The sequence below is a fragment of the Acinonyx jubatus genome, chromosome A3 (genome assembly GCF_027475565.1).
Source record: "Acinonyx jubatus isolate Ajub_Pintada_27869175 chromosome A3, VMU_Ajub_asm_v1.0, whole genome shotgun sequence".
In the NCBI taxonomy this organism is placed as follows: Eukaryota; Metazoa; Chordata; class Mammalia; order Carnivora; family Felidae; genus Acinonyx; species Acinonyx jubatus.
In genome coordinates this window covers 130,738,320-130,752,358 of record NC_069388.1, presented here as the reverse complement: position 1 = coordinate 130,752,358, position 14,039 = coordinate 130,738,320, and the positions used below count along the sequence as shown (strand labels likewise).

The 14,039-nt window shown below is 48.3% G+C and overlaps 1 protein-coding gene across 5 annotated transcripts in view; it reads left to right on the top strand.

Annotated features, from left to right (window-relative positions):
* Positions 1-13,803, top strand: part of GRHL1 (grainyhead like transcription factor 1) — a 56,972-nt gene extending 43,169 nt beyond the window's left edge. For 4 of the 5 annotated variants that reach the window (XM_053201256.1, XM_027077865.2, XM_053201255.1 and 1 more), the window contains 7 exons: positions 1,605-1,692; positions 3,444-3,583; positions 4,655-4,692; positions 6,980-7,071; positions 7,426-7,511; positions 10,905-10,969; positions 12,101-13,803. In XM_053201256.1, the coding sequence (XP_053057231.1) occupies positions 1,605-1,692; positions 3,444-3,583; positions 4,655-4,692; positions 6,980-7,071; positions 7,426-7,511; positions 10,905-10,969; positions 12,101-12,215 (624 nt within the window). In that variant the 3' untranslated portion in view covers positions 12,216-13,803. The remainder of the gene's footprint in view (positions 1-1,604; positions 1,693-3,443; positions 3,584-4,654; positions 4,693-6,979; positions 7,072-7,425; positions 7,512-10,904; positions 10,970-12,100) is intronic. The other variant, XM_027077866.2, reaches the window with a different exon arrangement.
* The last annotated feature ends 236 nt before the right edge of the window (positions 13,804-14,039 follow it).

Genomic DNA, 14,039 nt, shown 5'->3' with positions numbered 1-14,039 from the left:
GGAGTTGTGAAGGCAGTCCGCACCTGGAGGGCTCGTCTTGCTGGTTTCCCATTTCAGGGAGCCCTGCTCTTTGTTGCCTGGTAGCCCAGGCCTTGAAAATCCTTGCGGTGTGCAGCCATCTTTTTTCTGTTCAGGGTGGAGGGTAAATGATCTGTGAGGCACCCACCTTGAGCGGAAGGGGAAGTCCCGTATTCTTTTTTTTTTTTTTTTTTTTAGTTTTTTCTTTACGTTTGTTTATTTTTGAGAGGTAGAGACAGAGCACGAGCAGGCTGAGAGAGAGAGAGAGGGAGACACAGAATCCAAAACAGGCTCCAGGCTCTGAGCTGTCAGCACAGAGCCTGACGTGGGGCTCGAACCCACAGACTGTGAGATCATGACCCAAGCTGAAGTCGGACACTCAACCGACTGAGCCACCCAGGCGCCCCAGAAGTCCCGTATTCTTTATGGAGGTATCTGATAACTATGGGAGGAGCCGTCCTACTGTTTTAAAACCACCTTTTGGGAAGTGTAATTTATCATCAGAATGGAGCTATTGTTAAACTGTTGGAAGGGACCGAGAGAGACACAGACCAACTCTGTACAACGGTGCGGGGAGAGCAGACTTATTTACCTGTGTGCCATGTCGAGAAGGTGGTGCTTCTCGAAGGATCAGCGTCACATGGCAATGTTTCGAAAAGCAGGTTGTGTGTTTACCAACATGTTAGTATATTAACACCTTCTAGAAGAGTCAGGAGGGGGTTTGTGTTTGGTTTTTTAAACGTGGTTTTATTATATAATAGTGCCAAGATCCGTGGGATGATTTTTATTGGCTCTCTTTGCTGTCAGGGAATTTATTTTCAGAAAAATAAGCTACTTGTTCATATTTAACTGGGTGACTTGGTAAAGAAACCTATGCCACCCAGAAATAAATGCTACCAGATGAAGTCAAATGATTAATTAGTAGTTATGTTTTTTATTATACTGACTTGCTTAATTTCAGGTCATGTTTGTTAGTAACACGGTTTTGTATTTTTGCGGGTTCAACTGCATGGCACCGCCGTTCGTGTAATCGATATACGTCGTGTACGTATGCTCCCTCTATAGGACGAGGAGTCCACTTTTTCTCTTTTAAGTGATGATGCAGATTTCTAGTTAAATCCTTGCGCTTGTGAGTTACAGCGGTCAGATCTGTCATTCGGTTGACGCCAGGTCCTTGGACAGGATCCCAGCTTTCGGTGATGTCATTGCCCACGTAGGGACGTACACTCGAAGCAGGGGTCAGCTTGTCTGCCAGACAATGGGAACAGTCTCTGATGTTCTTGAAGGCAATGTGGTACATTAGCAGATTTTCTCAGCTTTTCATTTAACCTGACCACATGCATTGTGGAGGGGATTTTGCTTTGTTTATTGGTTTTTTAAGTAAATGTTGTTTCCCCATGGTTTCACATAGTTACACATAGTTTTAAGAACAGGCTTTTTAGAGGAAACTGCTATAAGCTCCATGAATATAATAAGTAATAGCGTTCATCTCCAGAGATTTTTTTTTCCCCATTAGTCAGATTAGGGTTCAATATTTTAAAGAGGATCAGATAAAGAATCGTGCCTTGTCTTCTCTTGACCTATAGGGAGCTGAAAGGAAAATCAGGGATGAAGAACGAAAGCAAAGCAAAAGAAAAGGCAAGTGTACTGACCCCAGCTCCCAGTTGAATGCCTGTAAGTAGAAATGTTTCCGCCAAGTGTTTCAGACCTTTTGCATTCAGAATGGCCACTGTGTTTTCAAGCAGAACATATAATCATGGATACTTAGTACTGGGAAGTGGTAGCATTGCTTCCTTTACCAGTTACAAAACCAGCCGAATGGCCGAACTAAGGGATTTTCTTGCAGAACTACAGGAAAGGGTTCTTGAGTTTTTCCAGAGTTCAGGCTGTTTTGGCTGTTAGTTTTAGTTCGGGTTGCTGATTCCAGTCCTGAAAAATAACACATATTCTATCTGGATAGCTGATGATAAAATTGGGACTTGTCTAGATTTTGAAGAATAACACTAATGCCCTTGAGAATTCAGGACGTCTTACTCCTGAATGAGTGTCGTTTTCCTATATACAGTATTCTAACATTATAGAATCTGTAGGGCTCCTGTTTGGACATTTCACTGGAAAGGCTTGCTTGCTTTCAGTCTTTCTTTCTTTCTTTCTTTCTGTCTTTCTTTCTGTCTTTCTGTCTTCCTTCCTCCCTCCCTCCCTTCCTCCTTCCCTTCCTCCTCCCTCCCTTCCTCCTCCCTCCCTTCCTCCTCCCTCCCTTCCTCCTCCCTCCCTTCCTCCCTCTCTCCCTCCCTCCCTTTCTCCCTCCCTTTCTTCCTTCCTCCTTCCCTTCCTTCCTTCCTTCCTCCTTCCCTTCCTCCTCCCTCCCTCCCTTTCTCCCTCCCTCCCTCCCTTTCTCCCTCCCTCCCTCCCTTTCTCCCTCCCTCCCTCCCTTTCTTCCTCCCTCCTTCCCTTCCTCTCTCCCTCCCTCCCTTCCTCTCTCCCTCCCTCCCTTTCTCCCTCCCTTTCTCCTTTCCTCCCTCCCTTCCTTCTTTCCTTCATTCCTTCCTCCCTCCCTTTCTTCCTTCCTCCCTTCCTTCCTTCCTCCTTCCCTTCCTCCTCCCTCCCTCCCTTCCTTCTCCCTCCCTTCCTTCCTCCCTTCCTTCCTTCCTTCCTTCCTTCCTTCCTTCCATGTAACCAGTGTTCATATTCACAAAATCCTGTATCTCTCAACTACAAGGGGAAGAAAATGCTGCTCTGTGGCAGTAGTGTTCCATCGGCAGTATGTGGGCCGCTAGCACCTGGTCTCTGAACAGTCTGTCTGGCTCAGCAGACATTTGCCCTGTAGCACATTGGTCAGGCCCCCCGACCGGCATCCACATACAGACGCCCAGGAGAGCTCATCACCGAGCACTGCAGAGCAGATGACAGGGGAAAACGGAGTCTACAATTTAATAAATAAAAAACCTAGACAGTCATACTTATTTTGAGCTTCTCTAAGGTTAAGTTCTGAGGTCAAGTTGGAGGTCTAAAGGTGTGGTGGGCTCTGAAAGACCAGAGTGCATTGCTGTTAGAATGTCAGCTGTTTAATCAGGATAGCTAAGGTGAAATTACTTCTGAGTTATGTGTATGCAGTTTGACGCTTTAGCCTTTCAGACAGAAATTAAACATGCTGCTTCAAATTTTCTTTATGTGTCTGTCTATATTTAAAAATAGGCTTTTCTCTGATTTTGGTAAGACGTTCAATTGATTGTAGTATAAATACAAGCAACATATTTCTTCACATAAACCATGCTTTTCTTCTTTGTTTAGGCAACGTGACCTGTACCTTATATAGTGCTGCAGTTTAAGTTTCTTAAATCTGAGCAAAGTGCTCTGTGGCCTGTATCTAGTCTGTGTATATAAGCTGTTGACCAGGGTGTCCGCGTTTTTTTTTTCTTTTTCAGTTTCCGACGTCAAAGTGCCACTGCTTCCCTCTCACAAACGAATGGATATCACGGTTTTCAAACCCTTTGTTGATCTGGACACTCAGCCTGTCCTTTTCATTCCCGATGTGCACTTTGCCAACCTTCAGCGGGGAACTCACGTAAGTAACCAGGATCCCGGATCCCGGGGCGGTTGTGAGGAACTAAGACTCGACACAGAGAAGGTCTTTGGCGTTGTTGTACACAGAGGCCAAAATTTAGCGAGGTTTGACCAGTGTTACGGGTCAGCTGTCTGGAACATTCAGTTGGGAAGTGTGTGTAAGCACTGTTGACAGAAATGCAGGACCAAGCCTGTCAGCGTCAGCTTCACTCTGTACCTGCGTATTTGTATCTTTGTTCATTTAAAGATGCTGGAACAGTAACATAATTTGAAGTCTGAGTCTGTGATCTTGTGGATTTAACTCGTGTGGTTCTGGGCAGGAGGGAAAAGCCAGAGGAGTCCCTAGGGTAGAGGCCCTAAGGGCAGAAAGAACGCCCAAAGGCTCTTTCCGTGGTTTTGGTTACTGAATTGCAGTTGGCACATGGATCGCCGGATCTTGGCAACTAATGTGAAACTAGCCACACCCTGCTTTGAGCAGAAGCTTCGTAGAGATAACAGCTTGCATAGAGTGGAGCCTGCTTTCTGTGCAGAGCTCAAAAAAGTATGCAGAAGAGACCCTGCCCTGCGCTTGGCGCCCAGATTTCTCTGGGCTCGTGACTTTATTTAGAGTTCTGGGGTGGGGGTGGGGGGCATTGCCAGTGTATCCAGTTTCTAATGAGAAACTTCTGGTGAGCAGGGGGTCAGCCAACTTTCTCTGTAAAGGCTCAAATAGTAAATATTGCAGGCTTTTGGGGTTACACAGTGTCTGATGTGACTGTTCAGCTCTGCTGTTGTAGTGCCGAAGCAGCCATAAACAACGTGCCAGTGACTGAGTGTGGCTGTTTGCCACTACATACTTTATTTATATAAACAGGCACTGGGCCAGACTTGGCTCGTGGGCCATGGTTTCCCAGCCGCTGGCTTAGAGGAGTTCCAGATACCTGTAAGAATCTGGTAATTGAAAAATAAGGCTAAAGGGTGGTGTACGAGGTTGGTCAAATTCAAAATTATTTTCGTTTTAGGAATAAGTCACTTAACGGACTGAAATACTTTGAGCATATACTTGAAAAGCTGTCTATTTTTTTGGTTTTAGGTCCTTCCTCTGGCCTCAGAAGAACTGGAGGGTGAAGGGTAAGGCTTCTGTTTTGTTTTATTTTGTTTAAATGTTTGTTTATTTTTGAGAGCGGGAGAGAGAGCATGAGCAGGGGAGGGACAAAGGGTGGGGGACGGGGATCCAGAGCGGGCTCTGCGCTGCGGGGCTCGAACTCACAAACCTCGAGATCATGACCTGAGCCAAAGTTGGATGCTTAACCCACTGAGCCAGCCAGGCGCCCTGTTTTGTTTAACAGGTTCTTTTTATCTGTAAACAATCTCAAACTTACAGAAAAATTGCAAGTATAATACAAAGAACTAATTTTTTCCTGAGTCCTTTGCAAACTCAGTGACCCACCATTCCTAAATACATGTGTATTTCTTGCAAACGAGGACAGTCTCCCACATAACAACAGAGTCGGGATATTAACAAGACACTAGTCCCAGCCAGTCCTCGTTCCTCATTTGAGTTTTGCCGGTTGTTCCAATAATGTCCTTTATAGCAAAAAAGGATCCGATTCCGACCCCGTGTATTCAGTTGTCTCCTTCAGCCTCAGACAGTCCAGTCTCTCCTTGACTTTCCTGACCCACTACTTCTGAAGATTAGAAACCCGTTGCTTAGAATGTCCTTCAGTTTGGGTTTGTTCGTTGTTTTCTCATGATTAGATTCAGATGACTCTGCACCTTGGCAGGAATTTCCCAGACATAATGGTGCATCCTCTGTGCGTCCTGTCAGGTGGCATAATTTCTGTGTTACCCCCTGCTCGTGCTGTTCACTCAGATCGCTGGATCAAGGCCGTGTCTGCCAGGCTTCTCCCCCGCGAAGCTATTTTGTAATCAGTGGTTTGTGGGGAGGTGCTTTGTGGCTTTTAAAGATCTCATTCCTCATCGGACTTCGAACTTATTCATTTTTTTCTTTATATCGGTACGGGCTCCTGGTTTCCAACTTTATTCAACAAGTCGCACGTCATTTACTTGCTCACATTGTCGCAGTAGGTCGGCGGACCCCTTCAAGCTGCCCCTGGGTCCCCTGACGTGACCCTCTCCCCAGCTCCTGGAGCGCCTTCCTCACCTTCAGGCATGATGTCTTCCAGGTGCTTGTGTTTTCCCTTCCCAGCTTGAGAACCTGCTCCTTCTCCAGAGGGAGCCCGGCCCTGGGTGTGCTCCTGACTCTCGCGCCATTGCTGTCACCCGCCTCCCCCAGCACACGGGCGCCCTCCTTGGTCCGCTCGGGCCCTGACTGCCCACGCCCCCAGACCCCCTCCTCAGCGCTCTACCGTGTTGAGGGGCCGGTCCCCTCTTCCGGGCTCCCCCTTCAGACCCACGTTGCCTATGGAGCCTTTTTCTCTGAAGGCCAGTCCTCCACTGCCTCTAACTCCTCGTGTGCTCAGAGCCTGCACGTGCTCTCAGGGGAGGTCTGGGATGTGCCGGCAACTGAGACGGACACGCTGAGTATTTTAAGGCCCAATTCCTGCGCCTGAAGTGTCGTTCTGCTCAAAGCCAAGCACTCTCTTTCTTCACTTCCAGTTATGGGACTGTTTCCCCGCTCGCCCCCACTGACCTCCCTCACAGCATAGAACTTGCACCCTGTGACTGAGCCTTGGAACCACTCAGTCCTCAGCGGTGTCTCCTTCCCCTCTTTCTTTGCACAGACACTACTGTATTCTGACCCTTTGGGATTTTATGCTGTGATGGTCTCCAGGGTCCTCTCCCAGGTTCTGCTGCGGGTCCTGGAGTCCCCTCCAGTCTCCACCACACACACGCGTTGAGTACAGCATTCTCGTCTCAACGAACCTTTGAAAGGTTTCCTAAATGCCTGCAGCATTAAGTCGGAAGTTCCTTATAGCCAGATGATCAAGGTATTCCATAGTAGAGTCCAGCCTTCTGGATTTGTCTTCCTGCAGAGCATCGTATCTTAGCCAGCCCGGCTCTGTGGCTACACTTCCCCCCTTGGTTGACGTGTTCTCTCCTCTGTTAGCACCTTGATGTACGTATCTCAGGTTCTACCTCCTCCATAAAATGTTTCCTGAAAAGAAGCCCTGCGTTCCTGCGAAGGCAGCTTGATCTAGTGTGAGAGCGATGGAGGGTGTCTGGCAGGTGACCTGAGTGTAGTCCCAGCTCTGCCATTAAGTTGTGTGAGCTGGTTCAGTCACTGTCTTCCCTTGGGCCTCAGGTTTTCATCCACAGACTGAGGAAGCTGGACCAGGTAAAGAACCAAGGTCATGTTAAATCTAAACTTCGGTAATGTACCCTAAATCTCTCCTTTGTTCCCACAAGCGATGTTTTCAGTCGGCATCACTGATTGCCTCGTTTGGATTGCCTGCAGGTCTAACTTGAAAAGGGGTCCGTACGGATCAGAGGATGACTTTGCCATTCCAACTCCTGCTAAGCTGACTCGGGTGGAAGAACCAAAGAGAGGTGCGTTGGTTCACATTTCTTGTGGGAGCTTTCAGTTAGAAGTGAATTCTGACTCTGTCAAAAGCATGAATTGCTCAAACCAACCCTGTCTGGCTTGACTTTCTCGAGCATTCTTCCGTCAGGCCAGCTCTTGGCTTGAAGCTTGGGCTTCTAGCAGAGTTCCAAGAAGCTGAGAGCCACGTTCCTCAAGATGGAGTTGACTTTGGTTCATGTTTACTGTTCCTGATGCAGATGTCTCTTTTTATTTTTATTTATTTTTATTCCAGAGTCTCTTATTTTGCTCATATGAGTAACCGCGTCCTTTCTCTTCCCCCCCCCCCCCCCCCCCCCGCTGTACTCCTGGCTGGGAATTAGTGCTGCTGTATGTGCGGAAGGAGTCAGAGGAAGTCTTTGATGCCCTGATGCTTAAGACTCCGTCTTTGAAAGGCTTGATGGAGGCCGTAAGTAGTGGAAACTTGGAAGCCCTCTTTCGAAAGTAAAACCCGCTTAAGTAGAAGTTTTCTCTGAAACAAATTTTATCAGACCTTCCAGATTCTCTGTTATACTGAAATCTCTGCAGCCTGTGCTGTGTGGCACACGTTTCATCCAGCCACACGTGGCCCTGAGTCATCTGCCGGGCCATCCCCGCTGGGTCTCACAGGGTCTCACCCAGCAGACTAGTTGGCAGACGGTAACCTCTGAGTGATGTCTACTGAACTGAATTGAGTGCTTTTGTCTTTGGGTTTTTTTTTTTTTAATGTTTTATATATTTGGGGGCGGAGCAGAGAGAGAGGGGGACAGAGGACCCAAGCAGGCTCTGCACTGTCAGCGGCAAGCCTGATGCAAGGGCTCGAACTCACGCACCGTGAGGTCATGACCTGAGCTGAAATCGGATGCTCAACCGACCGAGCTACCCAGGCGCCCCCTGAATTGAGTGCTTTTGCGATGGTCCGTGCAGTAGTTTTTGCTTGTTCGTTTGTTTTCTTAAACATTCTACTCTTTTTTTGGGTTTAGTTATTTTGAGAGAGTGCAAGTGGGAGAAGGAGTAGAGAGAGGGCGGGGAAGAGAGAGAATTCGAAGCAGCCTCCACACCATCAGCATGGAGCCTGATGGGGGACTCACACTAACTGTGAGATCGTGACCTGAGCCAAAGACAGACTCAACCGACTGAGCCACCCGGGCACCCTGATCCGTGTCGTAGTTTGTTATATACTTGGTTAAAAGCAGATTGCTGTTTAACAAACCATTTAGACACTGACAAAAATTATTTTTAATCAAATAGAGATCTTGGAAAATTTCATACATAAAAACAGTGGCTCCTTGGTCGGCCTTCGAAACACCCGATCCTGGGGAACGACGGAGCTTATGTCAAGTCCTTACCCAAAGCCTATTTTTGAAAATGTAGACATGTAGCCAGTGATGACCATAAGTCTTTCTCACAAGACCTCAGCAGTGAATAAAGTTACCCCAGCCGAGCATTCTGGGACTTCAGCAAGAGGTGGCCTGAGAAGGAGCCCATTTTGGCTTTGCTCCAGGACAAAATACAAGGAATCTACACTGTATCCTGATATTTATCAGCCCCCTGTAGGTCATAGGCATCTTTGAGCTCAGAGCATGTGCGTAACTGGGCTAGAAACCTGTTTCCTCTGGTTCTGCGGACAGCTGCGGTGCGTTCAATTCAATGAACAATATTTGTTAAGCATCTGCTTTATGCCAGATAGTGTTCTGGCTTCTCGAGTTACAAGAGTAAGTGACACATTGCCAAATGGAGTTTGGGTGTTAGGTAGGAAGGTGGGGACAATAAAATAGGCAAAGAAGGAACGCCTGGGTGGCTCGGCAGGTTGAGCGTCTGACTCTTGATTTCGGCCCAGGTCATCACCCCAGGATCATGGGATTGAGCCCTTAGTGTGGAGCCTGCTGAAGATTCTCTCTCCCTCCCTCTGCCCCTCTCCCTGGCTCACGTGTGCCCTCTCTCTCTCTCTCAAAATAAAAAAAAGAAAATGTTTTTAAATGGGCAAAGAAACTAAGAAGTAATTTTCCAGGCACTGATAAATGCAGTGAAGAAAAAGAAAGTGGTGGGGTACAGGGACGAGGACTGGGGGAACCACGGTCTCTCGGGGTCCCTGAGCTCAGAGGCATCTCCCAGCATATTGCCTTCCCCCACCACAGCCAGTGCCACCGTTAGCCTCTGCTCTGTGTTGTTTTTCAGCTTCCTGCGATTTCTCCTCGGTTACCCTTTCTTACCTTGTCTTCTGGTAACCCTTCCTCATTTAGAACCACGCAAACTCCTAATTATGGAGAGAGAAGAAACGAGAATGGTTGAGACTTTACGGTGCAGATACAACTTGCTTGTAGCCCGTAGAGGATTTGTCAGTGTTTCCTAATGGATGTTCCACAAACACCCGAGGAATTACTAGCCAGTGATACAGAAAAGAGGTGGATTTGTTTGGGGCGCCCGGGTGGCTCAGTCGGTTAAGCGTCCAACTTCGGCTCAGGTCACCATCTCACGGCTTGCGAGTTCGAGGCCTGCATTAGGCTCTGCGCTTGCAGTGCGGAGCCTGCTTGGGATTCTCTCTCTCCCTCTTTCCCTCCCTCTCTCTCCGCCCCTCCCTTGCTCGTGCATTCGCTCTCTCACTCTCTCAAAATAAATAAACTTTAAAAAAAATCATTTAAAAAATTGAAAGATAAACATTGATCATTCTTTTAAAACAAAAGGAAGTGGATCTGTTTGTACGAGAGCTTGGATGTGGGCTGAAAGGGGTGTTTTGTGAGCCCGACAGCGGTCCCAAGGCTGGCCTTCTGGCCTTTCTTCGTGCCGCCTTGAGTTCTGCTCTTCGTATGGAAGGTCAGCTGTGGCCCCAGTTTAGGGGTGGTCTGCACAATTCTGAATAAAGCATTTGGCCTAGACGGAGTCAGCTCATCCTTGGATTAATTCATCCTCTCTCTCTCAAGATAGCCTCTGGGCGCTCGTAGGAAGCCTGCAGACTTGACCCTGTACTGATTTCCCTGCTCCGTGTGGACCCTCGCCGATGGTAGCAAGGGGGGTGGGGGAGCTGGGGCCTGGGAGGGGCAGAGGGCCCCACCCCAGCGGCTGCAGCCACAGTGGCCGGAGCCCTGATGGTTTTGTGAAAGTCTGTGTTCTCCCTGGAGAGGCCTCCGGTAGATCTGGCCGAGGCGCCCTTCCTGGCTTGTGATCAGGGACTTGGACGTTTCCTGTGGGCTGTGGGACACTGAAATGTTTGTTTCCTTCTGGAAGCGAACTCCTGCTTTGTGCCGGACGCTCGTCAGTCGTCACCGCATCCCGTGGTACTCCAAGGGAGGGTCTCTGCTGATGAGGACTGTCACTTGTGTTGATTTCTACACTTGATCAGAATACTCGTGACGGTGTGGCTACGTGCCCTTACACGCTTCTCAAAAGCCGTAGAGTGTGAACCTAATGGGAACTGTGGATGCTAGTTATGATGCTGGAGTGATGTTGGCTCCTCACGGACGACGAAAGCCCCGCAGGGATGTGAGATGGTGGCACCCAGGGTCTGGTGGGTGTGCAGCTGTGTGCTTTCTGCTCAATTGTTTATAAACCTAAAGCTCTCTATAAAGTGTTCATTTTCTAAAAGGATGACCATACGGGACACTTAGGGACTTCAGCAAACTGGGGGGAAGTGACAGGCACCTGATTGCAGCCCCTCCAAAGGCAGGTGACGCCCCCCCCCCCGGGGATATGCGTGGTGTCGTGTATGTCTTTGCACGTGCATTTTTGAAAGACAGAAAGCTGAGTGACTGGGCACAGTATTTATAATTTGTGTTTTAAAGCCATGAGATTAGCATTTTATCATTATTTTTCTTGGTTCTTTTAGATCTCAGACAAGTATGATGTGCCCCATGACAAGATTGGGAAAATATTCAAGAAATGTAAAAAAGGGTAAGCATTAACTGGCATTTCTCCTCCCTCTAAACAATATCAGTCTCGCGTCACATGAACGCTATTCACGTGCGTTTGTGCCCAGTCTAGAAAGAGTTGTACAGACGTGAATGCGAGGATGTATTTTTTCTTAAGTTATCCACACGAAATTGATCTACCTTTCTGAGACAACTTTGTGGATCTTTTTTTCCAAGCAAAATTTTTATGTGCTCTTGCCTTGCTTGGCAGCAGTGAAATGGCTCCAGATCCCAGAGCCCAGGTCGAGATTTAGGAAGGGTAACCACGGTCGCTACCCCGTTTACTGAGCCCTCATCGTGAGGCAGGCACCCGATCGGGCACTTCGCATGCTAAGTTCCCACACTGCCCTCTGAGCTGGTGTGATGTTCAGTAAGTCAGGAGTTCACACGCAAGGCAGCTGAGGTGCAGAGAGCCTGAGCCGCGGCCACAGTCGGGCAGAGGTCAGTGCCAAGGCTCTGGTTCCGGCTCAGTCTCTGCTCCTTCTGTATTCTGTCCTGGATCATGTTTTCAGTCACTGGACGTTGCTGCCTCGTCCAGAAATGAACATTTTTAGTCCCGTTTCACTTGAGCGTCTGTGCTGTTTGACACGGGTGAGCCGAGTGTGGCTTAATTCTAAGGCAGATCCTAATTGGAACTTTCTCGATGGGCCTACCAGGGAGCGTTGGACTTACTAGCAGTTCGGTTAAAGTTTGAGGATCTGTTGCCAGGGAAGATGACTTGTCAGGGAGCCGTGGCTCCAGATCCCGTAGGTTAATTTTACCGATGCGCCTTGGGAAGCCGGCCCGGCGCGGTGCTGCTCCCGCAGACGTGGTTCGTGTGTTGTGAGGGCTCCTGCGTATCGAGTCGTGACCACGTGCTGAAGTGGTAACAGGGAAGAGGCCGGCGCGGTTTGTTTTCCCTCGGTTCCCGCACTGTTATAAGCGCTTTACTTGAGCCCCTCAAGGTAGGCACCGTGGTTACCCCCGTTCCACAGATGAGGGGATCGAGGCTTAGGGAGGTTTTGTAAATGACGCACCTCCTGTGCTGCAGCCAGTGAGCGGCAGCGCTGACTGGGAAACCGGATCTGGCTCGCAGTCGGGCAGGGATGAGCACAAGGGTCTCGCTGTCTTCCAGGATTCTGGTGAACATGGACGACAACATCGTGAAGCATTACTCCAATGAAGACACCTTCCAGCTGCAGATCGAGGAAGTGGGGGGGTCGTACAAACTCACCCTCACTGAGATCTAAGGGCACACCGCCGCCCCCCCCCCCCCCCCAGCGAGTTCATGAAGGTCTCACGTAGGTCTTACCCACCGGAAGCAGGTGCATAGCAGGCGTGGACGGATGCCGGTGGAAGGGACTCCTTTCGAGTTGGAGACGGCGTTGCGTTTGGCTGGTAGATAGCGTTCAACACGCCGCACTGGCGTTTTTCAGGCAGCCGAGGAATCCATATGCCATCATGTTTGAATTTTCTGATATAGATACTTAGGATTAAAAGTGAAACCTTTATTCCAAGATTTAATAGACTCTCTGGGAACCTTTAGAATATCTGCTACATTATTTATATAAAAATACTGGAATATTTGTCTCTTCAATGTTAGTGGGCCTGCTCACCAGTGCAAGTCAGAAAAGGCAGCGGGCTTGGCTTTCAGGGTGCTGTGCCCTTGCCCGAGCTCAGCGTGACCGACTGCCTCAGGGTAGGGGGGAGCGGCGCCCCAAGGGGGGGGGGTGCGCCCTTTCTCCCTCAGCCTCTCCGCCTCCAGAAAATGTTTACTCAAGTAGGGCATGTTCCTGAAATCTCCCCGTGCAACTTTCTTGAACATATCACCTGCCTTTCTCATGAAGAACCTAAATGGGTGACAGTGTGAATCAGTTAAGCTAACACTGCATTGTATATAAGTGCAATACGTTTTTGAAGGCCTGTGTCTGTAAATGTGTATATACGTGTCTTATACAAATAGATAATATATAAATACGGTGTCTGTACATACAGCGTAGAGATGCAACAAGGTCTACCTTGCAGACTTTCCCTAAACGAAAGGTTAAGTTATTTTTGGTAACGTCTACCAAGCAGACCGAGTCCTGTGCTTGGTGGAACTCACCAAAACGCCTCGTCTGCGTCCTCGCCAACAGCAGTCATCCCAGAGCACGGCAAAACCTGCCCAAACAGCAGAGATTCTGTTTGCTCTTGAGAATGCGGTTGGTTATTCGGATTTCTGCCCTAACGAACGAAGTAAAGGAAGAACGCCAGCGCATTTCCCGTCTGTTGCGTATGCCGTTCTCAGTCGTGTGTCCCCGCGAGAGTGAACACGCAGCAATCCTAACACATGCTGCGATTATCGTGGCCTCGGTGATACGACCCCAAATGGAGTCCTTCCTCATCTTCCTGTTACGCGAAGTGATTTCTAGTTCATCGTGTTCCAGAGCCTTCAGGCTTCGAGCACCTTGTGTGCTGCAGACCATTCTGGAAAGCACTCATGAGTGCATGAGACTGTATTACTCTGGCAGGGGAACAATTTGTACACGTGTTGAAATATATAAATGTACTAAAGAGTGTAATTTTATAACAAGTACAATCACGGGTATCCAGGTTCAGGGAGCTAGAGTAGGTCATTTGTGTAAGTAGGACTTGTAGTTGCATTTTTACGTTAAACTGTCCTAATGAAGTATGTGAACTAAATTAAATTGCTGGTTTTCTAAGATAAGATACCATGGGACACGGGTCATGACTATTTTCTATTTTGTGTTATGAAATTAATTTTTGTCTTGTTTGTTGTTTTTCACTGTATCACTGAAGATGCATTTTAAACCAAAGGGATTAAATTTTGTATATCTATTTCGTAAGATGTCACTTCCTGTCAACTCCATATCCCTTTACCCTTCCGTTACTCGCTAACGCGCGGTGTGAGATCGTAACCTCGTGGGGCTGAGAAGAATCTCCCTGGCATTCTCTCCTCATTTCTCAAACGGAGAGTCCTCTTTTCCCTTCGGCTTCATTTTTCCGTACAGGTGTCTGAAATGACCCAAGTAACTGTTAAATAAGGGAGCCCCGAACGATTGCCACTGTTACCA